A 26,636-nucleotide genomic window follows, 5' to 3' on the forward strand; every position below is an offset into this window, starting at 1 on the left:
GCGTGGGCGGGCTGATGAATGAATGATGAATGAATGAATGAAAACTTTATTTAACAGATTGCAGAATGGGTACAATACAGTACGGCTCAATACATACAATTGTTAAGGGGATGCAGACCTGAGAAAGACGTTTTCTTGTTTCCATCAGGGTCCCCCATTTTCAATTCATATAGACATTTATGACATACACAACATACATGACATTTATGGCATAGGGACATATAGGTATTTAGTACTGATACATTTGTGACATAAGCGGTATTCAAATATACAGTACTGTTACCCCTAGATCCTGACAGTCGTTTGATTGATTGATTGATTGATTGAAAAGTGTATTAATAGATTGCAGAATGGGTACAGTACAGTACAGCTCAATACATACAATTGTTAAGAGGATGCAGACCTGAGAAAGACTTTCGTCTTGTTTCATCAGGGTCCCCCATTTTCAATTCATCATATGACATACCCGACATACAGATAGACAGTACTGCTACATCTATACATTTATGACATACCAGATTTGCAAATACAGTACTGTTTGTGATACTAAAAAAAAACAGAAAAAGAGTGTATATACATTTGACATAGAAACTGTGCATTGGAGGAGGTTGGGTAGGTGGGGTGGCATTCACTGACCTTTGGGAAGTATTTTGACATGTACATGGGTATCTTGGTCGCGAAGCCCCGCCTCAAACCCGTCCACGCCACGAAGCCCCGCCCAGACGTTGGGCTCTGTGGCTCTGCAGATATACCCTACTCCTCTGTGGCTCTGCAGATATACCCTACTCGGTACTCGTTCACTCCGCCAGAGTTCCCTTCGCATCAGTGACGCCAGTCCAGTTGAAGACGAGGTGCGAAATACAAGAAGTAAACAAGTGTGTTCTGTTGGACATTTCTGTGGGGATTATTAAACGTTGTTTGCGGATTCAACCAAGGCATTCAAGGTGAGACTGTAGCAATATTCCTTCTAGATAACGTTCTGTTAGCTAACGAGCTAACGCTCTGCGGCTAACGGCTGCTAGCTTCTTGTCCTGAGGTGTTGTTTGTCTCTGAGGTTTGGAACAAAGACGAGAGGAGCAGCTAGTTATTAGTTATGTTTCATCTGCACTCATTGAAGAGTGTGATCACATGTTCATGTTTCACTGGAAGTATTGTTACCAACGTTAGCCAGCTAGTAGATGTGTAAGTTAGTCACAACTTGTATACAAATAAAAGTGCTACTTGACCTCTTTGAGACACAACATTCATATCTTAAGGATCCTGGCCAAGTCTATGAACTAGACCCAGGTACCCAACGCTTCATGATGTGATATGAAAACCATAGAGGTGCATCATTGAACAACGTTTCTCCTGAACAGCAGAATAATTCATGATGATGGTGAAATGCTCATCCCGACCAGCCTGAATCACAGCCAGCAGTCTTTTGTCTGCCGCCATTGTTCAGCTTGTGCTGATTACAGGGGGATGGTTGGTGAGAGGATGGTGTGGGGGGGGGGGGGGGTTTATGGTCTGCATGGTGACGGGGGGGGGGGGGGGGGGGGGGGGGGGGGGGGATTCTGTGGCTGAAAGCCCAGAGACTGAGTGCAGATAGGTCCCGCCCACACAGGGGGAAACATTCCATCGCTCTCCATTTTATTGTGATGGTTCCTTGATGGATTGAAAACTTTATTAACAGATTGCAGAATGAGTATAATACAGTACGGCTCAATACAATAGTTAAGGGGCTGCAGACCAGAGAAAGACTTTCGTCTTGTTTACATCAGGGTCCCCCATCTTCAATTCATAATGACATACGCAACATACAGATATGCAGTACTGTTACATTTGTGATACACAAGATATTCAAATATACAGTACAGTTAAACAGAGATCCTAACAGAAAATACATACGAGGGGGAGGAAACTGTACGTTGGGAGGGGGTGGGTGGGAGGGGGAGCCGTCACCCCTTCTTATCTGTATATCTGTATGTCATAAATGTCCTGATGCATTGAAAATGGGGAACCCCGATGTAAACAAGACAAAAGTATTTTTCTGGTCTGCATCCTCTTAGCAGTTGTTTTGTATTGAGCCGTACTGTATTGTACCCATTCTGCAATCTGTTTAAAGTTTTCAATCAATCAAGGCTAAGCCTTAAATGATTATTTCTGAGCCAAGCCGTGACCCCATTGCTTCATATCTTCAGTATACAATCCAGTTTACAGCATTTGAAGATTAAACTAAATACGCCTCTCCATAATGCAGAGAGACTATTTTATTTATTGTGACCCCAGTCTTGTGTGTACAGTGAAAATCTGTAACGTTAGACCAAAGTACCGACTCATTGCCAGACGTGAGCGATTCGACTCACGCTTGATTGAATTGATTGATTGAAAAGTTTATTAACAGATTGCAGAATGGGTACAGTACAGTACAGCTCAATACATACAATTGTTAAGGGGATGCAGACCTGAGAAAGACTTTCGTCTTGTTTCCATCAGGGTCCTCCATTTTCAATTCATCATATGACACACACGACATACAGATAGACAGTACTGCTACATCTATACATTTATGACATACCAGATTTTCAAATACAGTACTGTTTGTGATACTAAAAAAATACAGAAAAAGAGTGTATATACATTTGTGCATTGGGGGAGGTTGGATAGGTGGGGTGGGGCTGTACATTGGAGGGGGGGGGGACACACACTGTACATTGGAATACTGACCTACATTTGACATAGAAACTGTTCATTGGAGGAGGTTGGGTAGGTGGGGTTGGGTGGGGCTGTACATTGGAGGTGGGGGGGGGGGGGGGGGAGGTTGGGTACATTGGAATATTGACAAAGCCATGCTTGGTCTTTATTTTACAACTGGGTTAGGACATTTGTAGGGGCCAGTTTTGAATTGCAGTCTCCCGTAGGCTCTTGAATCGGCTCTTATGAACGAGTCGCTCATGACCGACCCATCACTAATGTAATGCACAATATTATCATTCTTCCCTTGTGTTGAACCAACTCTCTCTGGGCCTCAGCCAAATAAAATACTAAGGGAAACCATGTTTTGGGAATCCAAGTTTATTGCCCCTCGCTGTTGGAGTCTGGGGTAACCTCATTTTATCATCTCCTCTCCTTCAGTAATTAAGCATTACATCACGCGCAGGAGTGGTTTGTGACCAATAAACCATGCCTAGGGGTGGTCGTTAGATGCTTCTATATAAAGTAGGTAAAACAAATTAAAACGTTTTCTTTGCCCTATAGGAAAAAAACGTTTTCTTCGCCCTATTTTTTTATTTATTTCTTTTAGCCTAAACTTAACCAGTTGGAAACCAGGGGTACAGTAATAAAATTAGCAATCAACCAATCAATCAATTCAATAGACCATGCTCACTTAAAACAGCGCTGCTTCTCTCTCAGTCTGACTCCCCCGCTGTTGCAGACAGGAGTGTGTGTGTGTGTGTGTGTGTGTGTGTGTGTGTGTCACAGTGTGTGTGTGTGTGTGTGTATGTGTGTGTGTGTGTGTGTGTGTGTATGTGTGTGTGTGTGTTTGTGGGTACGCCAGCGTCGGACAGTGTGAGAGTGAACGCTGCAGTCAGTGGGAAGGAAGTAGAAATTTAAATCAATCAATTAATCAATCAATCAATCCGCGATTTTTCTTTTGTTCTAGATTGACTCAAGACCCATCAATTACATCATCCAACATTGTTTAAAGGACTAACACATTCCCCTTGACAGAATCGCTTCATATTTAGTCGTTATGGTGCTATCAACATATCCATTTGTTGTCCGCGATCTTGTTTTCTCCCGGAGTGAGCCGGGGAGTGATATGTGATTCGGTTGTGGGCGGGTCCTGAGCCCAGGACCGTGGATTGTTGCCAATAAAGACGTGTAAATGGCCAATCAGAATCGAGAAATTTGCATGCCGTTGTATAAACTGTGTTCTAGCACCTACTGGGCCCGTGGAAACATTTTACATGCACCTCACTTGCACGTGACCATGCGAGGCGTGATTGGCCAGTATGCTATATAACTACCTATATGCTTATTACAATATACGTCAGGGTCTCAAGATGAAAACATTTACAAGCTTTGTTCTGTTTTACCAGTGATCAACAATGGCAACGCATTCAAATCTACTGTCCAAAATCCTGGAGGAGTTAAGAAGGGAGGAGCTGAACAAGTTCCGGTGGTATTTGAACCAAGAGGTCCTGAAGGGCTACCCTCCCATCCCAGAGGGCCGGCTGGAGAAGGCTGACATACTGGACGTGGTGAATCTGATGGTGCAGAACTATTCTGATGTAGCTGTGAAGATTACAGAGGAGATACTGAAGAAGCTCAACAGGAATGATCTGGTGGAACGTCTAAAAGCAGGTATTCATGTCAGCCTCTACCTCTTTTATCTTTGAATAAATATGTGTATGCCTTTAGCTTTCAGTGATTTTCTCTCTTGCCTCTGAGATAGATGTTTAAAGGGACAGTTCACATTTTTAGGAAAAGAAGAAAATAATAATATAAGATGTATATCTGGTAGATGGCAATGTTGTTGGTATTCTGCTTTTCATAGATTATCTCTAGCCTAAATAACTGCAGAGATAGATCCTTGTTGACTGTGCATTATTTCCTTCATATCACATCAGTCCTTCATTCACTATTTGATATGTAATATGAAGGGAATATGAATTAATATTAAAATACTTATTTTGTTAACCCATATCATTCCTTTCATTAATACTGAGAAGAAGATAATGAATGCATGAGTGATGTGGTGCACAATGTTACCTTGTTTTATAAGATATTGTGTCAACTATCTTCTTCAATTTGAATCAGTCTCTGCCCTGCAGCTGTAGCAGGTTTCTAGATGTGTTCAAACTGTCTTCTCTGTTCTGTGTGATGTGTTCTAACTTACTTTGTCTTCTCTGTTCTGTTCTGTGTTCAAACTGTCTTCTCTGTTCTGTGTGATGTGTTCTAACTTACTTTGTCTTCTCTGTTCTGCTCTGTGTTCAAACTGTCTTCTCTGTTCTGTGTGATGTGTTCTAACTTACTTTGTCTTCTCTGTTCTGTGTTCAACCTGTCTTCTCTGTTCTGTGTGATGTGTTCTAACTTACTTTGTCTTCTCTGCTCTGTGTTCAAACTGTCTTCTATGTTCTGTGTGGTGTGTTCTAACTTACTTTGTCTTCTCTGTTCTGTGTTCAAACTGTCTTCTCTGTTCTGTGTGATGTGTTCTAACTTACTCTGTCTTCTCTGTTCTCCAGGAGTCCAAGCTGAGACAAGATCAACTGACTCAGAGACTGGAGGCACTGCTGGAGCCTCTGGACCTATTGAAACTGGTGAATGAAACATTAATTATAAATGAATTGATCCTGGTGTAGAGGGAGAGGCTCTAGTGGTGGGTTTAGATATTTGTAATGTCTCTGTCTGCTAAATGAAATTAGCCCTATCTGCCTGATCCAAAAGAATCAGTATTATTTATAACAGCTTGTAATTTTACTAATATAAAATGTTCTCTTGCAGATGGCATTGTTGTTGGCATTCTGCTTTTCATAGATTGTCTCTGGCCTAAATAACTGCAGAGATAGATCCTTGTTGATAGTGCATGTTGACAGAATTGGCTATGGGGCGACAATAATATGTTCATGAGGCATGGTTTCTATCTTTAGCCTTTAATCGGCGTGGTTTATTATTTACATTGCACAACAGCAGCACATGAGATCTTCTCTCCGTGAGAGGTAGATGGGAAGAGACAGAGGGGGAGTTAACCAACTCCTTTTGTACCTCGTACCTGGCAGCAGCATTTACAGCTCCGACTATAGCGCCCTCCAGTGGAAACAGTTATGCACAGTTAGACAGTTACTCAGTTACTTGCAATCCTATATATAACCTCTAACTTTAACTTTATTATTTCCTTCATATCACAACACTCCTTCATTCACTATTTGATATGTAATATGAAGGGAATATTCATTCATATTAGAATACTTATTTAGTTAACCCATATCATCAGAATCTGCCCTGCAGCTGTAGCAGGTTTCTAGATGTGTTCCAACTGTCTTCTCTGTTCTGTGTGGTGTGTTCTAACTTACTTTGTCTTCTCTGTTCTGTTCTGTGTTCAAACTGTCTTCTCTGTTCTGTGTGGTGTGTTCTAACTTACTTTGTCTTCTCTGTTCTGCTCTGTGTTCCAACTGTCTTCTCTGTTCTGTGTGATGTGTTCTAACTTACTCTGTCTTCTCTGTTCTCCAGACGAAAGTCTTTCTCTGGTCTGCATCCCCTTAACAATTGTGTGTATTGAGCTGTACTGTATTGTACCCATTCTGCAATCTGTTAATAAAGTTTTCAATCAATCAATCAATCAAAGTCCATGCTGAGACAAGATCAACTGACTCAGAGACTGGAGGCACTGCTGGAGCCTCTGGACCTATTGAAACTGGTGAATGAAACATTAATTTGAATGAATATGTCCTGATGTAGAGGGAGAGGCTCTAGTGGTGGGTTTAGATATTTGTCATTTCTCTGTCTGCTAAATGAAATTGCCCCTACTGCCTGATCCAAAATAATCAGTTTTACAACAGCTTGTAATTTTAAGATAATACATGTATGTTACAACAAAAACGATTGTTTTGATGGTGGAAACATTAGTAGTAGGAAAACGTGTTTACCATTGTTTACTTTAGAACACAGTAGTTATATAGATGCATGTTCCAGTTGTCAACGACTTGTAGATGGCATTGTTGTTGGTATTCTGCTTTTCATAGATTATCTCTAGCCTAAATAACTGCAGAGATAGATCCTTGTTGATTGTGCATTATTTCCTTCATATCACATCAGTCCTTCATTCACTATTTGATATGTAATATGAAGGGAATATTCATTCATATTAGAATACTTATTTAGTTAACCCATATCATTCCTTTCATTAACACTGAGAAGAAGATAATGAATGCATGAGTGATGTGGTGCACAATGTTACCTTGTTTTATAAGATATTGTGTCAACTATCTTCTTCAATTTGAATCAGAATCTGCCCTGCAGCTGTAGCAGGTTTCTAGATGTGTTCAAACTGTCTTCTCTGTTCTGTGTGGTGTGTTCTAACTTACTTTGTCTTCTCTGTTCTGTTCTGTGTTCAAACTGTCTTCTATGTTCTGTGTGATGTGTTCTAACTTACTCTGTCTTCTCTGTTCTCCAGGAGTCCATGCTGAGACAAGATCAACTGACTCAGAGACTGGAGGCACTGCTGGAGCCTCTGGACCTATTGAAACGGGTGAATGAAACATTAATTTGAATGAATTTATCCTGATGTAGAGGGAGAGGCTCTAGTGGTGGGTTTAGATATTTGTAATTTCTCTGTCTGCTAAATGAAATTGCCCCTACTGCCTGATCCAAAATAATCAGTTTTACAACAGCTTGTAATTTTAAGATAATACATGTATGTTACAACAAAAACTATTGTTTTGATGGTGGAAACATTAGTAGTAGGAAAACGTGTTTACCATTGTTTACGTGTTTACCATTGTTTGCATGAAAACTGGGACATGTTTTGTTGTGATTCTCCATGTTGAAATGTTGACTGATTTGGTTATATGGAGAGAACATTTATATTTTCATCAGTCTGCATCATTGATTTGGGTATATGGAGAGAAAATGTTTTTTTTAGCAGTCTGCATCATTGATTTGGGTATATGTAGATAAATAAATTATATTTTCATCAGTCTACTCTACAGCATTGGTCTTGTGTAGTGTTTGGTGAATTTATTGTATATTTGCACATTTTCTGCGTACTTCACTTACAGTACTCTAATCACTGAGAAGTAGAATTGCTAAATGTGTTTTAGGTTAAGCACAGCAGTGTGTGTAACTGGTTCAAACAGAATTGAGTCATATGAAACGTGTGTGTCATATGGTAACAAAATGTAGTTTTTATAAATTAGTGTATGGTTTTGACAAGTGTTTAATTTAGCAAAGGATCTGAGGTGTTCTGATAATTGTGTGTGTGGTTGTGCTAATTGTGTGTTTTGAAACACCGGGCCCCGTTTTCAAAATCATGCTTAAGCAATCGAAAAAAAACTATTGTGTGTTTCATTATAATTATGTTTCAGTCCTCTCATAAAAAAAATATTTGATTTTTGGGTCTTTTCCTGCCTTTGGTCCGCTTTGCATTCACATCTCAAATGAACCGTAGCGTAGCAGGGTTCACTTGCAAGAGTGAATGAGCTTTCACACCACCCCAAACCAACCGGACTATCCGAGGAAATGAACCAGGGTTCGATTAAAGCTTATTATAGTTTATCACAGTATCATGAGCATGTCTTTGTCAGTGGACACTGGACATGGGTATGGATGGCTCCAGGTGCTGCTGTGTTAAAGTGCACATCTTCAAGTCCACAAATCGGTGAATGAAAGAATGATAGGATCAAATGAAAACTACTTACTAAAAATGGATTAAAAGTACTAAAAACCAACAAAAAATAACAAACACTAACAAACATTCAGCACAGACAATGGGGATACTAAAAAAAAAAAAAAAAAAATTTTTTTTTTTTTTTTTTTTTTTTTTTAAAGGTCCGGGGCTAGGAGAAAAACATCCGGGGCTAAAGCCCGGAAGCCCAGGGCTAACGACGCCACTGGGTAGCAGTCTATTCAAAGGTTAAAACAAGGTTTCCCCCAGTAGATTAGGCTTATATTAAGCTACTCTCCCAATCTAATTTATATTATCACAAGAAATAAGAATTCTAGATCCAAAATTGAGTCAGTTGTTGTCTACAGCGGTGACTTCTCTTTCTTTCTGCCCTCCTAAGTTCCTCTCTACAGGGGTGTCAAACTCATTTTCACAGAGCAGCGGTGACTTCTCTTTCTTTCTACCCTCCTCAGTTCCTCTCTACAGGGGTGTCAAACTCATTTTCACAGAGGGCCACATCAGCATTATGGTTGCCCTCAAAGGGCCAAAGACCGTATTAATGTTAATGTAATGTAAAATAAATGTAGCTACTCATTTACATATTGTTAAACATGTTGTTTCTGTATTTATTACTTATTCAAGTTATACATATTGCATATGCATTTGCATAGATGTAGAAATATATGTTAGCTTATGTTATTTTAACAAATAATTTTAGTTGATCAGAACCCCATATTACTCCATCAATCAATGATCAAACCATTCAAGTAAATAACAAAGAAGAATATCATCAAATACAAGCTATGACATTAAGTTTGTTCAAAACCTTTTTGTCACAGTCAAGAAGGGCAGAACTAACAACTGAGCTGCAAAGAACACGTGGGACAGATGTAGCAGATGTTACAAAAACAAATGGCTGCACACAACCTTGCAGAGGCCACTAATGGAAGATAGTTTAATTAACTTTAATTAACAGATTGCAGAATGGGTACAGTACAGTACAGCTCAATACACACAATTGTTAAGGGAATGCAGACCAGAGAAGGACTTTCGACTTGTTTACTTCATCAAGGTCCCCCATTTTCAATTCGTAATGAAATTGCTATTATGTGTCTGCATGAACACACAACTGTAACTGTACTCAAAAATAACAAAATAAGGGTTGTCTCAGTTCACAACTATATTGGTCAAGTTTTGGGTGGGACTTGTTTGCGTCCCTACAGCTTCTTATTCAATTGAGCGAGATGCTCGGTTATGTCACACAGCCAGCTTGCATCTGACAGTTCAGACAATATTTCTTCAACCCTTTGTTACCTATTCCGCCTGGATCTTTTTTGTATTTTGGGCTGTAAAATTGTCAAAGAATGTCTGAGGAGTAAGTGCTTTTGGCTTTTTTCCTTTGTTACTTCATCAATACCTCAGATGTTCAACACACATGTATGTGTAAGAATGTGTAATAACTAAGGCTGTCAAAGCTTTATTAACGCATTAACCCACAATTATTTTAACGCCGCTATTTTTTTACCGGCGCTCTTGGGGGGCCACATCAAATGACGTGGCGGGCCGCATTTGGCCCGCGGGCCATGAGTTTGACACCTGCATTAGACTATTGTGTGATGTCATTATTCAGGCTCATTCTTAACCATCAATATTTGTTCATTTTCTTACTCACCTCTGATATATAATGCCATATTTACTTATTTGCATTTTGCATCTGAAAAAATACAACAATTTAATTTGAAAAATTAGACCAAATTTATGAACTTGAATTAACATTTATTTGTCTCTGCACTTAGAAATCAAAAACTAACAAAATAATCTAATGGAAAATAAATAGTTGTATGGCACAACAGCAGCATTTATCAGGATACAGTAAGTAACATTATCATCTGATAATAAAATGAACATAAAATAAATACTTGTATAAATCAAAATAAATAATGTTATAAACAAATGTGCACAGGTAATCAAGAACTGTATGAAAAATAGTAGCAGCATCTTCTTAGAACAACAAGAAGAAAAGTAACTACTGCAGCATGTCACCGACATGCAGACTGGAAGAGCCGGGATTCAAACCACTGACCTCTTTTATCCAAAGCGAGTAGTGACGACTATATTCTCTTCCTCAACTTCTTGCTCTGAGAGCTAGTCACAGTCCCATTCATCCACTGCTCTGCCAAATGGGCTCCAAATGATTTATTTAACAATATCTTGGCGTTTTTACATGGAAGGCAGCCAATGCATCCCTCCTTGGCAAATAACCAGTCATATTTATTTTTCCAAAAGTTCCACTGACTCGGACCCCAGCATTGTGGTGGTTGAGTAGCAGCGCAGTCCAGGTCTAGTGGTGGAGACTCGGGTCTGGCAGTGGCAACCGGCGCGGTAACAATAACAGGTGCACTGCGCACAGGAGCAGCAGAGCTAACACTAGTACTAGCACTAGCAGTGTCAACTTCAGTGACAGTAGCGCTGCTAGCTGCTGCACTAACAGCGTCAGTCTTTGGCCTTTTTATAAAACCAAAGCTGTCCAGCTTTGTACAGCCTTGCGGCGGGTTGAGCCTTTTTTTTTCTTTATTTTTGGCGGCATGTGGCGTACTGTTTAGTGTTTATGTTTTTAGTTGCAGGACACAGACCGGCAGCTTTCTGTTTACAGCAGCTGCTTGCTGCTTCTTCTTCACTAGGTTGCAGTAGCGTTAAACTTATGGGTGACGCATAGCGGCTTGGAGGTGAAATGCAGCCTATTCCACAACATTAATTACTCAGTTCTTTTAAAAACTGAAAAGAAAAATATGATCTATTAACAATTTATTTAGGTAACATAAATAATACTAATTCGTAAAAAAAAAAAAAAAAAAAAAAAAAATTTGAGAGACCCCCACAGGGGGTCTTGACTATGGGGGCTCAGACTATAGCTATGGGGGCTGAGCCCCCATTGGCCCCCTCATAATTCGAACACTGATTGTATGTATTGAGCCGTACTGTACTGTACCCATTCTGCAATCTGTTAATAAACTTTTCAATCAATCAATCAATCAATACTGCAGTATGTAGGTTGTCAGTAGCACACAATAATAAATAATAATAATAATAATAATAACAATAATAATAATAATAATAATAATAATAATAATAATAATAATAATAATAATAATAATAATAATAATAGCATAGGAGGAGCAGTACCGTTTAATAGACTGTTTTTTAAGAGCATGAGCTTCAGATACTGGATAGACCTTCAAACATAAAGAACATTTTCTTGAAGTATAACACTCCAACCCATCAAGTGCTCCTGTGGAACGGCTTTTTAGTCTGGGAGGGTTGGTGCTCACGCCTAGAAGGAACAGACTTTCTGACAAGAGGTTTGAGAAGATTCTGTTACTGAGATATAATCACTGGTTTACTCACCCCTCTCCCCTGTTTCACTAGGAACATTAGAACCATATCTGAATAGGGCAGGCCTCAAAGGTAGGCTACATATCAGCCTACATGTGGTGTTATTGACCATTTATCTTTTGTGAAATCTATAGATATATAGATAGGCCTACCTGCCCTATTAGTACATTTTACTCAAACTGAGTACATTTTACAATTTTTTTTTGTCATTCTTATGTTGTGGCAGCAGCAGGGACGACGACTTCGTAACCTAGTTACTTTCAAAGTAACTAAGTTACTCTGATAATCAAGTAATCAGTAAAGTAACTAAGATTACTTTTTAAAGGAGTAATCAGTAATCAGTAATCAGATTACTTTTACAAGTAATCTGTGGCATCACTGCTGCTGAGTCTCTGAGGAATTTGGAGGGGATGTTGTCATGGCCAGTGGCCTTGTTCGGTTGGAGGGCGCTCAGTTTTTTGAGTACCTCATCTGTAGTTACCATTTCCAGTTTGAAATCGTCTTTGTGGACGCCTAGGTTCTTGTAGTATGCTACTATGTGTTCTACCCCATACTGCCCTGAGTGGGAGGGTAGTTTGTTTACCAGTGTTGTGGCTATGTTTGTGAAGAAAGTGTTTAAGTTGACACAATATCTTATAAAACAAGGTAACATTGTGCACCACATCACTCATTCATTCAAGTTTCAAGTTTCTTTAATAGTTGTCATACAGAAGTACAGAATACTTTTGTACAAAATGCTTCTTACTGTTGCGCTCCAGAGACTGTGCAAGACAAGATAAGTATGGAATAAAAACATAGTAAAATTAGAAGTAAAAAAAGAGGTCACAGTGTTCAGTTTAGACATATGTACAATGTTCGATGCAGAATAGACGTAGTTACCATACAATATACAATACTGTGCAGTGTACTAATATACAATACTATATAGTGCAAGGCAGAAATGGAGAAATGGGACGAGGTGCAATTTAGGTACAATTCACAGTAGGTGTACGAGTTGTAGTGCAAATCCTTTATCAATAAATATAAAGTGTAAGTGTGTTTGTGTGATCTAAAGTGTGGAGAGTGGGTGCTGCAGTGTGTTGTTTGTTTGAGTGAGTGTGTGCGTGTGGGTGTGTGTGCTGTGTGCATTTGATGGTTGTTGCATAGTGATTATTGTTCGTTTAGCTATTATTGTTCGTTTAGCAGCCTGATGGCCTGGGGATAGAAGCTTCTTCTGAGTCTTTCTGTGCTCGCCTTAAGACTCCGGTATCGCTTGCCTGACCGCAGCAGTTCAAAGAGGCAGTTGTTCGGGTGGCTCGAGTCCTTAATAATTCTCTTAGCCTTCCCCTTGCACCGCTTGATGTAAATGTTCTGGAGGGTGGGAAGCCCCCCTCCAATTGTGCGTTCGGCTGAACGTGTCACTCTTTGTAGTCTGCTACGGTCTTGTGCAGTGCTATTCCCAAACCAGGAGGTGATGTTGCCGGTCAGGATGCTCTCTATTGTACATGAGTAGAAGTTCCTAAGGATCTTCTGACTGACTTGGAACTTCCTTAGGCGCCTGAGGAAGTAGAGGCGTTGTCGTGCCTTCTTCACAACACTGTCAATGTGTGTGGTCCATGTCAAGTCCTCGGATATGTGGGCTCCGAGGTACTTGAAACTGTTCACTCTCTCAACCGGTGCCCCGTCGATGCTGAGGGGGCTGTAGTCCTTGACCCCCGACCTCCTGAAGTCCACAATCATCTCTTTTGTTTTGCTGACGTTCAGGGAGAGGCAGTTCTCCTGACACCACTGTGACAGGTTCTCTACCTCTTCCAGGTAGGCCCTTTCGTCGTTGGCAGAGATCAGGCCCACCACTACTGTGTCATCAGCAAATTTGATGATGGTGTTGTTGTTCCGCTGTGCTACGCAGTCATGTGTGTACAGGGAGTAGAGGAGGGGGCTCAGAACACAGCCCTGGGGGGCCCCTATGTTGAGCGTGATGGATGAGGAGGTGCAGTTGCCGGCTCTTACCACCTGGGGTCTGCCCGTCAGGAAGTCCAAGACCCACTGGCACAGGTCATAGTTCAAGCCCAGATCCCTGAGCTTGGCTATGAGTTTGGAGGGGACTATGGTATTGAATGCTGAGCTGTAGTCGATGAACAGCATTCTCACATAGTTCCCCTGCCTCTTGTCCAGATGTGATGCTGCTGTGTGCAGCACATGGGCTATGGCGTCCTCCGTGGACCTGTTGGGGCGATATGCAAATTGCAGAGGGTCCAGGTTGATGGGGAGGGAGGAACAGATGTAGCCCTTCACTAGCTTCTCAAAGCACTTCATGGCTATGGAGGTGAGGGCTACAGGGCGGTAGTCGTTGAGGCAAGCGGGCGTAGATTTTTTGGGTACAGGGATGATGGTGGACTTCTTCAGACAGGTGGGGATGACAGCCTGTTCCAAGGACAGGTTGAAGATGTCAGTGAATACCGGGGCCAGTTGGTCGGCACAGACTTTTAGGACACGGCCGGGGATGCCGTCCGGTCCTGCTGCCTTCCTGATATTCACTTTTTTAAAGATCCGTCTCACCTCATGCTCTGTTACCCTGAACACTGAGTCTCCATCAGCAGACCCCCCCCCCCCCCCCCATTGCCGTGGTTTGTAGGCTGGTGTTGTTATTCACAGCCTCAAACCTCGCATAGAAGGAATTGAGATCATTTGCTAAGGAGATGTCACTGTTCAGTTTGAGGGGGGTTCCTTTGTAGTCTGTCATTGTTCTGAGGCCCTGCCACATGCCTCTAGAGTCAGCCTGTTCAAACTGAAGTTCAACTTTATCCCTGTAACGCCGTTTTGCCTCTATTACTGCTCTCCTGACGTTGTATCTTGCCATCTTGTGTTCTTCCATGTTGCCTGTCACCAGCCCGGTGTTGTATGCTGATGTGCGCACTTTCAGAGCCTCACGGACGGATTTGTCTACCCAGGGCTTTTGATTTGGGTAGATTTTAATTTTGGTGGAGGGGTCATTATCTTCTTCTCAGTATTAATGAAAGGAATGATATGGGTTAACAAAATAAGTATTTTAATATTATTCATATTCCCTTCATATTACATATCAAATAGTGAATGAATGACTGATGTGATATGAAGGAAATTATGCACAATCAACAAGGATCTATCTCTGCAGTTATTTAGGATAGAGATAATCTATGAAAAGCAGAATACCAACAACATTGCCATCTACCAGATATACATCTTATATTATTATTTTCTTCTTTTCCTAAAAATGTGAACTGTCCCTTTAAACATCTATCTCAGAGGCAAGAGAGAAAATCACTGAAAGCTAAAGGCATACACATATTTATTCAAAGATAAAAGAGGTAGAGGCTGACATGAATACCTGCTTGTAGATCTTCCACCAGATCATTCCTGTTGAGCTTCTTCAGTATCTCCTCTGTAATCTTCACAGCTACATCAGAATAGTGCTGCACCATCAGATCCACCAAGTCCTGTATGTCAGCATTCTCCAGCCGGCCCTTCGGGATGGGAGGGTAGCCCTTCAGGACCTCTTGGTTCAAATACCACCGGAACTTGTTCAGCTCCTCCTTTCTTAACTCCTCCAGGATTTTGGACAGTAGATTTGAATGCGTTGCCATTGTTGATCACTGGTAAAACAGAACAAAGCTTGTAAATGTTTTCATCTTGAGACCCTGACGTATATTGTAATAAGCATATAGGTAGTTATATAGCATACTGGCCAATCGCGCCTCGCATGGTCACGTGCAAGTGAGGTGCATGTAAACTGTTTCCACGGGCCCAGTAGGTGCTGGAGAGATGATATCTCATAATGGCAGAGCGAGACGCTCAGCCAGTATTCATATAACTAGGGTTATAGGATAACCTTCGTTATCTAACACAGTTTACTGAAGGAGAGGAGATGATAAAATGAGGTTACCCCAGACTCCAATAGCGAGGGGCAATAAACTTGGATTCCCAAAACATGGTTTCCCTTAGTATTTTATTTGGCTGAGGCCCAGAGAGAGTTGGTTCAACACAAGGGAAGAATGATAATATTGTACATTACATGGTTATGATGACATCATACACTGTCACACTTGCCTGGCCAATCAGAGTGACATTCAAACATTGTATCCTCCATTCAGGTCCTACTTACAGACCAAGGGTGCGGTAACCCAGATTCGGCTCAAATAAGGGACTAAACACGTTTCGCAATTATGCCACATCAATGTGGAACGCCCTACCCAAAGCTGTAAAGGAATGTGGATCACTACCCACTTTCAAAACCTCTCTCAAGGGACACCTACGGGAGACTGCAATTCAACACTGGCCCCTGTAAATATCCTAACCCAACCCCCTCCAATGTACAGTCATTTACCTAGTATGGTTTTGTCAATAGTCCAATGTACAATTTTGTTTGTTTGTACAGTGCCCCCCCCCCCCCCCCCCTCAATGTACAGTTTTGCTTGTTTATTCAGTGTGCCCCCCCCCCCCCAACCACCTCCAATGTAAATTACCCAGTATGGTTGTCAATATCCCAATGTACCCAACCCCCCCACCCAACCTCCTCCAATGTACAGTTTCTACGTCAAATGTATATACTCCCTTTTCTTGACTCCTTCTGTATCACAAACGGTACTGTATTTGCAAATCTGGTATGTCATAAATGTATAGATGTAGCAGTACTGACAATCTGTATGTCATGTATGTCATATATGTCCTGATGAATTGAAAATGGGGGACCCTGATGTAAACAAGACGAAAGTCTTTCTCTGGTCTGCATCCCCTTAACAATTGTGTGTATTGAGCTGTACTGTATTGTACCCATTCTGCAATCTGTTAATAAAGTTTTCAATCAATCAATCAATTCAATCAATCACACCTTTCGTTTCATTTTCGTATCATTGTCATATGCGTTTCGCCGCGACGTCGTGCGCCTCGAGTCACACTTTCGTTTTTTTTTCGTTTTTGTCACCCGAGCACACTGATGTAGTACACTGCCAAAGCAGTAGGTGGCAGTAGGTGGCAAACATGAAAGCAATTTCAACCAATCAGAACTGAATGTGCCAATACACTTCCTGGAAGCTCCAGCAAAGAAAATGTCAATAAGGCAGGCGCCTATGCCGCGCCACCATCTTGCCTATTTACTCAATGCAGCAATTCTTTTTCAGCAAAGCCTAATAAAAGTGCAATAAACAAAACGGATACATTCACTGTGTGTTCTGCCTGTCATTTGTTGATGAAACAAAACTAACATCAACACAAGTGACCACCAAGAGCGGATAGTTTAGTCTAAAAACGATCGGTAGCATTGTTAGCTGCATGCTAACGTCAATGGAATTTGCCATTATAACAGTATAGCATTGTGGCTAGAAGCTAACGTTAGCTCACGCTACTTAGCCAGCACCAAACTGATGATATCGGGAGCTATCAGTGGTTAGATAACATTAGAGACAACGCTGTGTGTATTAAACAAAGGTGAATAGATGACTGGGCCATTTTGTTTAATGCTTGTTAAGTTGAAAGAGGAGCTTTGAGCTAACAGGGTTTGATAGCTAACACTAGCTCATGTCAGTGGCGGCTCTACCACTAGGGGCGCTAGGGCGCCGACCCACCTGCTGGCCAGCTGCTGTTAAATCAGAGAAGAAGACAATAAAACTTTTTCGTTTTTGTGTTTTATAGCCCTATAAATAATATAAACATGTTTAAAATTAACAATATTTACTCATTTTAAGTATGTTTGTATTTCCAATGCACAATATAACGTTATTATCTAAATTAAAAAAACATCGTTTTCCAGAGCAGGAAGTGACATCACGTTTTTTTTTTTTTTTTTTTTTTTGTATTTCTCGGCCCGGGCTATACGCGACAGCGCTCTGAGTGCGCGTCACAGTTTGATCGCTGTCTCCGTCACAGCCAATCAGTGCATACGGCGTTGTGCGTTGAAATATGACTATTATGTTGGAATCCGAGCGCGATTTGAAGCGGTCTAGAAAGCAGCGTGAACTTCCGTGAGAATTTCCATAGCCGCATTTCGCGGAGACGCTCTCTGATTGGCCGACGCCAGTATTTTTTTCCATGGCAGAATTTCACAGAGACGATCTCTGATTGGCCGAATCCAATTTCTAATGTTCCAATTCTAGCTTCTAGCTTGGTTCCTGGTACTAGGACTGTTGTTTGTCTTAGAGCGTGCCGTGCCGTGACTGCAAGTTCTTTAGACTGTTAAGCTTAGGCACTCTTTCAAAGTTGGTTAAGGTTAGAGTTTGTCTTAGAGCATGGCGATAGAACGCCAGGTAGTTTGCAGTCTGTTCGAGCGGAAATGGACAAAGGAATGTACTTGTTGAGTGTTGTGCTAACGTCGACGAGCTCAGCTGAGCTAACACTTGGCTAACAAGCTATATGGCGGATTATACACGTTTATCAAGCTCTCCTGCCCTGGACGTTTCAACTAAACAGTGAGTCTCTCTCTCTCTCTCTCTAACGTTAGTAGTACTAGGCTGGTGCGGGCTAACTGGCTATCGTTCTGGCAGCTAACGTTAGTAGTACTAGGCTGGTGCGGGCTAACTGGCTATCGTTCTGGGAGCTAACATTAGTAGTACTAGGCTATCGTTCCGTGATTTGTTTACTTGGTAACACGGGTTGCTAAGGAATTTAGGTTCGAGGTTGAAGAAATCTCTCTCTCTCTCTCTCTCTCTCTCTCTCTCTCTCTCTCTCTCTCTCTCTCTCTCTGCTTAACGTTAACGTTTGTAAATAGTTTTTTTAGGAGCAGTACTACTGCTGGCCATTCATGAAGCGAGACATTGCTGATTGTTTATTTATCGATGGCTCATTGATTTAACTACTGCAGCTCTCTCGGATTGAAAATACGTGGATTATGGCTTGTTCAATATCGTCTATGTTTGAATGAATGAATGAATGAGAACTTTATTAACAGATTGCAGAATGGGTACAATACAGTACGGCTCAATACACACAATTGTTAAGGGGATGCAGACCAGAGAAAGACGTTTGTCTTGTTTACATCAGGGTCCCAGATTTTCGATTCATATCGATAGTTTAATAGCTAGCCTTGGCTCGTTTAACAATATGCAAAATATGTGTACAGCCCTGTACTCATACTGAAGTTATTCTTGGTATATAATAGGTCTGATTGTGTAACGAATCGATTCCACGTCGCGCTGTGTGTGAGAGAGAGAAGGAGAGAGGGAGAGATCTGCCTGTGTTTGTAGACGGGCGAGTTTTGTTTCTAACTTTTCTATTTATATATTGTGTTTCAAGTTGTGAATTAGAGTCTAGACTATACTTTATTTGACTGGTTGTGTGTTGTTGTAGTAACAGCTGAGCGACTCGTTCATAAGAGCCGATTCATTGCCGTGAGCGTGAGTCGAATCGCTCACGTCTTGCCATGAGTGTTGCGTGGTACTGTACTGTACATGTTTGCATTTTGCTAAATGTTTGGTATAGCGCCCCTAGTGGCGAAGTACCCACCGGCCGCCACTGGCTCATGTTATCCAGTGGCAGTGCCAATCGGTAATGCTAGCAGAATGAATGGATGTAAACTTTCTTTAACATATTGCATATGGGTACAATACAATACGGCTCAATACAAACAATTGTTAAGGGAATGCAGACTGTTGTAGCTTGGACTGGGGTCCTTATAACAATAACTTGACAACACATAGTAGCTGCAGCTATTTGGTTTGGGACAGCTCTCTGTCACCGGAAGGGCACGCAGATGGTATCTACTGCGCATGGGCGTTTTCGCAACAACGGCTCCGTGCTGACTACACGCTGTTGTCTGCGCGTTTTTTAGCGTTTCTCCAAAACGCAAACACAATTTTGCGTTTCAGCCGTATCCACAAAAAAAAGCCAAAAAACGCATTTCTGTGTAATAGGGACATGAAACGTATTCAAAAACGTATAAAAAAACGCCACAAATACACTAGTCTAACCATGGCCTTGTGGCCTTTGGTTTAAACTTTATCTATGGGTGTGTCTTCACACCTCTGACTGTGGCTTCTGCCTGTGGCATCTGGCTTAATCAGAGCCACTCCTTTTTTAGCATATGATATAATAAAACATTTCTAGGCCGTATCTTTAGTGTAATGATCTCTATATATCCAGAATTAAAACAGGGTATTAATAAGCTGCAATTTAATACTAAACACTCCATACTTGAGTTAAACTATACCAATAACAGCCTGATTGGCATTCACAGTGATAAATAAACTTAAGACACTTAAAAGAGAAATAGTGAATACAGACTCTATACCCTTATGTATAGATATGTAATATATAATTATAGAGATAATCATATATTGTTATATGCTCCTCCCAATCTAAATGACATTCAAATATACCTTCTAATTTAATAAGTCACATTAATGATCTATATATGTTTTTTCGTTTCTTTATAGAGGTCTTAATCCAATCAAAGCCAAACATTGTTTTTTACTCCAGTTGGAGCATGTCATGATTATTAACATTATCTACTCCTGTCTTTAATTTCAGAGCAGTTTGTGGTTCTGCTCTCCATGGCAGCTGTTCATACACGCTGTAACTTGTCGCTAAGGCTACGTTTAGACGAGCGTTTTGTGAACAGAAACCGCAAAAGTCATCTTGCGGTTTCACTTTTAATTTTACGTTTAGACGAGCGTTTTGGGGTGGAATTCTCCGTGCAGACGACGCTATAACGACGGAGCCCCGCTGTCACACGATTGGCGCATATGTCACATGACGTGCTGTGAAGACCCGCCCTACTCTGCCTCTGATTCGCAGACTGTGGATGGGGAATGTGATTGGGTCAAAGCAGAGTCACTCACAGACAGTGGGTCCACTCACGCCGCGGGACAGATTCTTGTGTATTTAACCCTTTCACTGCCACACGACAGCCGGTTGTGTGATAGTAAAGGGTTAACCTTCTGTCGTGTGGCAGTGAAAGGGTTAAAAGTACTGCCAATGTAGCCTTCAGGTGATCTCCGTTGATATAGTCAGACATACTTGCTTTGTTTACGTCTCGGCTACTGGCGCATACCTGCTACCTGTGACGTAAGCAGTACGCGCGACCAGAGACAACCCTTTCGTCATCGTTTTAACAGATTTATACGGTTTAACAGTTTAGACGAGAGCGCAAAGCTTTTGCGTTTCTAGGAATTCCACCCTGGAAGGTAGTCTCACTTTTTTGCGGTTTCACCCCGTAAAAACGCCGTTTCCGTATAAACAAAAGGCACATCCGCAAAAATGTTTTTGCGGATTCACCTGCTAGCGTTTCCGTCTAAACGGGGCAACATGTGACTTTAGATAATCACACTTCAACTGGCCATTTTCATTGTTGGGCATTGGATTGAATTAACATCTCTTTTGTCTCTTGTTATCTTGATTAACCGCTGTCACAGTCCTGAGAGCATTCTCATGGCCCAAACTGCCCCCTGGCTCTACCAGTAAATAACACACACACACACACACACACACACACACACACACACACACACACACACACACACACCACACACACCACACACACCATCCAGACACCACACACATCACTAACCCTGGCAGCGTTAGTGCCTTGCTCTAGCCATTGAGCTACACATGGAATTGAACCCCTAACCGTTTACACAGTTACCCTACTATTACACAGTAGTAGTAGTACTAATTTATATGTTATGCCCAGTTTAATCACCTGTACATTGTATATTATTACTATTGCACTTTACTGTTACATTTGCAGTTGGACGGCATCTGGCTGGATGCCAAACTTATTTCCGTTGTGCTGTATGATGACAACTACATTTGACTCTAATCTAATCTAACCACCCGCCCCTGTTGTCTCACTCCACCACGGCTCACTCCCAGTGCAGGTCAGCGTAGCCACGCATGCTCCAGCAGTTCCTGTCCGTTTGCATTCAGACACGATACTGCAGGAATTTCCCAGAACCAGTTTGTCAGCTCAGAAACCACACAACACACAGCTGCCACCGTGATGACGACATAATAATAATAACACCTTGTAGAACTGAGAGGCTGCAAGCAAAGTACTAGGGCTGTGTGTTAAATACTTTCGAAGCTTCGTTCAACGGGCGCGGGATTCGAACGGGGGAATACAATTTGAATATATTAAACAAAGAAAAGAAAAACTGGTTAGTTGGCTTATTGGCTAACCTCTCTCCTCTCTATCCTCTCTCTCCTCTCTCCATAGTAGTAGGGCCTAAAAAAAAGAATGGTTTATTTCCGGTTGCCGACCGACCCTGCCGATTTAGGTGCGACCCAATATATTTTATGAGTTTAAAAAGAATATATATATATAAAAAAAATCAAATATCTTTTTATTTATTTTTTTTGAATAAAGTTTTATAGAAATCTTAGTCAAACCTTTAGTATTATTGATATTAAACATGCTGGCAGAGTACATGCATCCATGTTGTTGTGAACATTTTAATTAAATAAAGAAAATTCCCTATCCATAGTCGCCGTGGGAAAGAATACAAAAAAATTTAAATAAATCCCTACCTACCCATGGCCTTAACTGACAACCAACAGGAAACAAACTATATTTTTTGTTATGCCTAGTTGGCTAACCTCTCTCTTATTTGTGGAGATTATAATATTGACCTACTAAAGGTTTCTAAGCACAAGGCTTCAGCAGATTTTCTTGAATTATTGTATGGAAGAGGGTTATATCCACTGATCAGCAAGCCAAGTAGAATAACAGAAACCTCTGCTACATTAATAGATAATATTTTTATTAATAGCTTTAAGGATAACATCATAAGTGGATTAGTCATAAATGATATAAGTGACCACTTACCTGTTTTTGTTACTTTTGATTGTCAATTGAAGAGAACAAAGGAGGAGGATGGGTACAGATATAAAAGGTTAAGAAGGGATGATGCTGTAAACATGTTCAGGAATGATCTTTTGAATGAGGAATGGAAGGGGGTCTATGTAGAAGACGTCAATGCTGCTTACAATACTTTTTTGGATATCTATCGGACACTTTACGATAGGCACTGCCCAATGGTTCAACATAAACAAAGAAGTAATGACAATAGAAAACCATGGATAACAAAGGGGTTAGAGAATGCATGTAAAAAGAAAAACAAACTGTATAGAGATTTTATCAAATGTAGAAAAAAGGCTGCTGAAACTAAATACAAAGTGTATAAGAATAAGTTAGTATTCATTATGAGACGGGCCAAGAAAGATTATTACAATAGATTGTTAGGCGAAAATAAAAATAATATAAAGGGCACATGGGACATTCTAAATAAGGTAATGGGAAATAAATCAGCGTCCATAAAAATGCCTAGCCATTTCATTAGTAATAGTAAGACTATAAAAAACATGAATGAGGTGGTTAATGAATTCAACTCTTTTTTTGTGAATGTGGGGCCAAATTTGGCAGATGCCATTCAAAAACACGATGAACCATTACAGGAAGGATGGAGAGGAGATAGTAAAGTACTGCAGTCTATGTTTTTAGGAAATGTCAGTGAAGCAGAAATCATGTCCATTGTATTAAAGTCAAAGAATAAGACATCCATTGACAGTGATGGGATAGATATGATTATAGTGAAGAAGACAATTGATTGTATAATCAAACCTCTCTGTTATATTTGTAATCTTTCTTTTCAGACAGGTATTTTTCCAGACAGGATGAAGGTAGCAAAAGTGATCCCACTTTACAAAGTAGGAGATAAGCACAGCTTCACTAACTATAGACCAGTGTCATTGCTCTCACAGTTCTCGAAAGTGCTTGAAAAACTGTTTTCGCATAAGTTAGATGGTTTTGTGGAAAAGACTAAACTGCTGAGCGAAAGCCAGTATGGCTTTAGGCAAAACAGATCAACAGCGACTGCCTTAATGAATATTATTGAAGAAATAACAACAGCAACAGATAAAAGGAAATTAACAATAGGGGTGTTTATTGATTTAAAAAAGGCATTTGATACCTTAGATCATAATATTCTAATTTCTAAATTACGTTCATATGGTGTGAGAGGAATGGTTCTTGAATGGTTGAGTAGTTATCTCCACAATAGGCAACAATATGTGCAGTTGGCAGATGTCAAATCTGAGCTCATGAAGATTGAATGTGGGGTACCGCAAGGTTCGGTTTTGGGGCCCAAACTCTTTATTTTATATATTAATGATATTTGTGATGTTTCAAAACTATTACAGTTTGTCTTGTTTGCTGATGATACAAATTTTTTTTGTTCTGGAAATAATTTAAAGGAACTAGCTGAATATATTGTGTATGAAATGACAAAGCTAAAGAAATGGTTTGATGTAAATAAGCTATCACTGAATCTGAAAAAAACTAAATTTATGATTTTTGGCAATCGAAAACTAGATGAAAATATAGTACTGACCATAGATGGAGCTGATATAGAGAGAGTTAATGAATTTCGTTTTCTTGGTGTGATTATGGATGATAAATTAACATGGAAATCGCACATAGCACATGTTAAAAAAAAGATGTCCAAGAGTATTTTTGTTATGAATAAAGTAAAGGATGTGTTAGAGTATGAGGCAATGAGAACACTCTACTGCTCACTCATCTCACCTTATATCAGTTATTGTGTTGAAGTATGGGGGAATACTTATGGGACAAATATAAAACCATTATATATACTACAGAAGAGGGCTGTACGAATCACACATAAAGTGAGTTATCGAGAACACACAAATATATTATTTATTAAATCTAGAATAATTAAACTTGAAGACATGGTTAAGTTTCAAACAATGTTAATTATGTTTAGGGCAAGAAATAATACACTGCCAGAAAAACTACAAAATCTTTTTCATTTAGAAAGTGAGTTTAGTAGGAGAAAATACAATTTTAAACATCAGTTTGCACGTACCACACTTAAACAGATGTGTCCTTCAGTTATTGGTGTAAAGTTATGGAATTCTCTCCATAGCGAGCTTAAGGGATGTAACAGTGTTTATCAATTCAAAAAAATGTATAAAAAAAAAATATTTAGTCAGTATGAAAATCAAAATGTGATCTGAATAGTGAGATATTTTTTTTTCTCTTCTCTTTCTTTTCTTCTTTATTCTTTATCATTATTATTATTATTTAAATTTTTCTTGTTTAACTGTGGATTGTGTTTATTTTATAATGGTATAAATGATTATTTGTGTAAATATGGTTATACGCCGACCATTAAGAAAATACATGTTAGTTTAGGAATAAGGGGCAGGTAATTATAAGATTTATTCTTCTTCCTGCTCCTTTTGTCCATGGAATGGCTATTTATGATTTTTTAATGAAGAAACTATGATTGTATTATTCCATGTGGCAAATAAAAACTCTGAACTGAACTGAACTGAACTCCTCTCTCTCCCCTCTCCTCTCTCCATGGTAGTAGTAGTCAAGTCAAGAGTCAAGAGTTTTATTTGTCACGGCATACGAGTATACAATGAAATGCGGGTGGTCTTGCATCTAGCTAACCTCTCCTCTCTCCATGGTAGTAGTAGTTAGCTAACCTCTCCTCTCCATGGTAGCAGTAGTTAGCTAACCTCTCCTCTCTCCATGGTAGCAGTAGTTAGCTAACCTCTCCTCTCTCCATGGTAGCAGTACTTTAGCTAACCTCTCCTCTCTCCATGGTAGTAGTAGTTAGCTAACCTCTCCCCTCTCCATGGTAGTAGTAGTTAGCTAACCTCTCCTCTCTCCATGGTAGCAGTAGTTAGCTAACCTCTCCTCTCTCCATGGTAGTAGTAGTTAGCTAACCTCTCCTCTCTCCATGGTAGTAGTAGTTAGCTAACCTCTCCTCTCTCCATGGTAGTAGTAGTAGTTAGCTAACCTCTCGTCTCTCCATGGTAGCAGTAGTTAGCTAACCTCTCCTCTCTCCATGGTAGTAGTAGTTAGCTAACCTCTCCTCTCTCCATGGTAGCAGTAGTTAGCTAACCTCTCCTCTCTCCATGGTAGTAGTAGTTAGCTAACCTCTCCTCTCTCCATGGTAGCAGTAGTTAGCTAACCTCTCCTCTCTCCATGGTAGCAGTAGTTAGCTAACCTCTCCTCTCTCCATGGTAGTAGTAGTTAGCTAACCTCTCCTCTCTCCATGGTAGCAGTAGTTGGCTAACCTCTCCTCTCTCCATGGTAGTAGTAGTTAGCTAACCTCTCCTCTCTCCATGGTAGTAGTAGTTAGCTAACCTCTCCTCTCTCCATGGTAGTAGTAGTTAGCTAACCTCTCCTCTCTCCATGGTAGTAGTAATCCCCAGCAATTCTGGAAAGAAATAAATAAACTAGGCCCCAAAAAAACCCAGACAGTCCCAATGGAGATTGTATTGGATAACGGTGAATCATGTTTTGAAACTGAGCAGATTCTGAAAAAGTGGGAAACCGACTATAGTAGTCTGTATGCTTGTAGTAGTCACCCTTTATTTGATGATGGTTTCCTGACAGAAATATGTAAGTTAAAATGTGAGGCCGAACTTGGGATGAGCAATAGCCCTACAGGTTGTGAATTATTAAATAGTGACATTACGTTAGACGAGGTACAGAGTGTAGTGGACAGAGCGAAACTGAAGAAAGCTATGGGTATTGAGGAGTTGTCGAACGAGGTCCTTAAAACTCCCTATCTGCTGAATGTATTACACTGTTTGTATCAAACTTGTTTTAACACAGGCACCATCCCCTCGATATGGAACAAGTCCATTATTAAGCCCATACCCAAATCTGCAAAAGCTGACCCTAGAGTCCCACTAAATTACAGAGGTATTAGTTTGATCAGTACAGTTTATAAATTATACTCAAGTGTTCTTAATAATAGATTAAATAAATACTTAGAATATAATGAAATGTTGGTGGATGAGCAGAATGGGTTTAGGGCTAAGAGAGCTTGTATTGATCATGTTTTTGTTTTATCATCGGTGGTGAGAGCCAGATTGGACGAGGGCAAGA

General features: G+C 40.4%; 1 protein-coding gene across 6 annotated transcripts in view; it reads left to right on the forward strand.

Moving 5' to 3' along the window:
* The first annotated feature begins 788 nt into the window (after positions 1–788).
* LOC311230427 (pyrin domain-containing protein 1-like) overlaps positions 789–26,636 on the forward strand; it is a 32,266-nt gene continuing 6,418 nt past the window's right edge. The window contains exons 1-5 of one of the 6 annotated variants that reach the window (XR_014619804.1): positions 789–944; positions 4,086–4,350; positions 5,232–5,307; positions 6,330–6,403; positions 7,160–7,234. Coding sequence is in view for 2 of the 6 variants with exons in the window: in XM_084316700.1 (XP_084172826.1) it covers positions 4,095–4,350; positions 5,232–5,307; positions 6,330–6,403; positions 7,160–7,242 (489 nt within the window). In the remaining 4 variants the exon portion in view is untranslated. Of the gene's footprint in view, positions 945–4,085; positions 4,351–5,231; positions 5,308–6,329; positions 6,404–7,159; positions 7,683–26,636 lie in introns of those variants that run through there. The other 5 variants (XM_084316700.1, XR_014619805.1, XR_014619806.1 and 2 more) reach the window with 5 other exon arrangements.

The sequence above is a fragment of the Notolepis coatsorum genome (assembly GCF_963971535.1).
Source record: "Notolepis coatsorum genome assembly, chromosome: 6".
NCBI lineage: Eukaryota > Metazoa > Chordata > Actinopteri > Aulopiformes > Paralepididae > Notolepis > Notolepis coatsorum.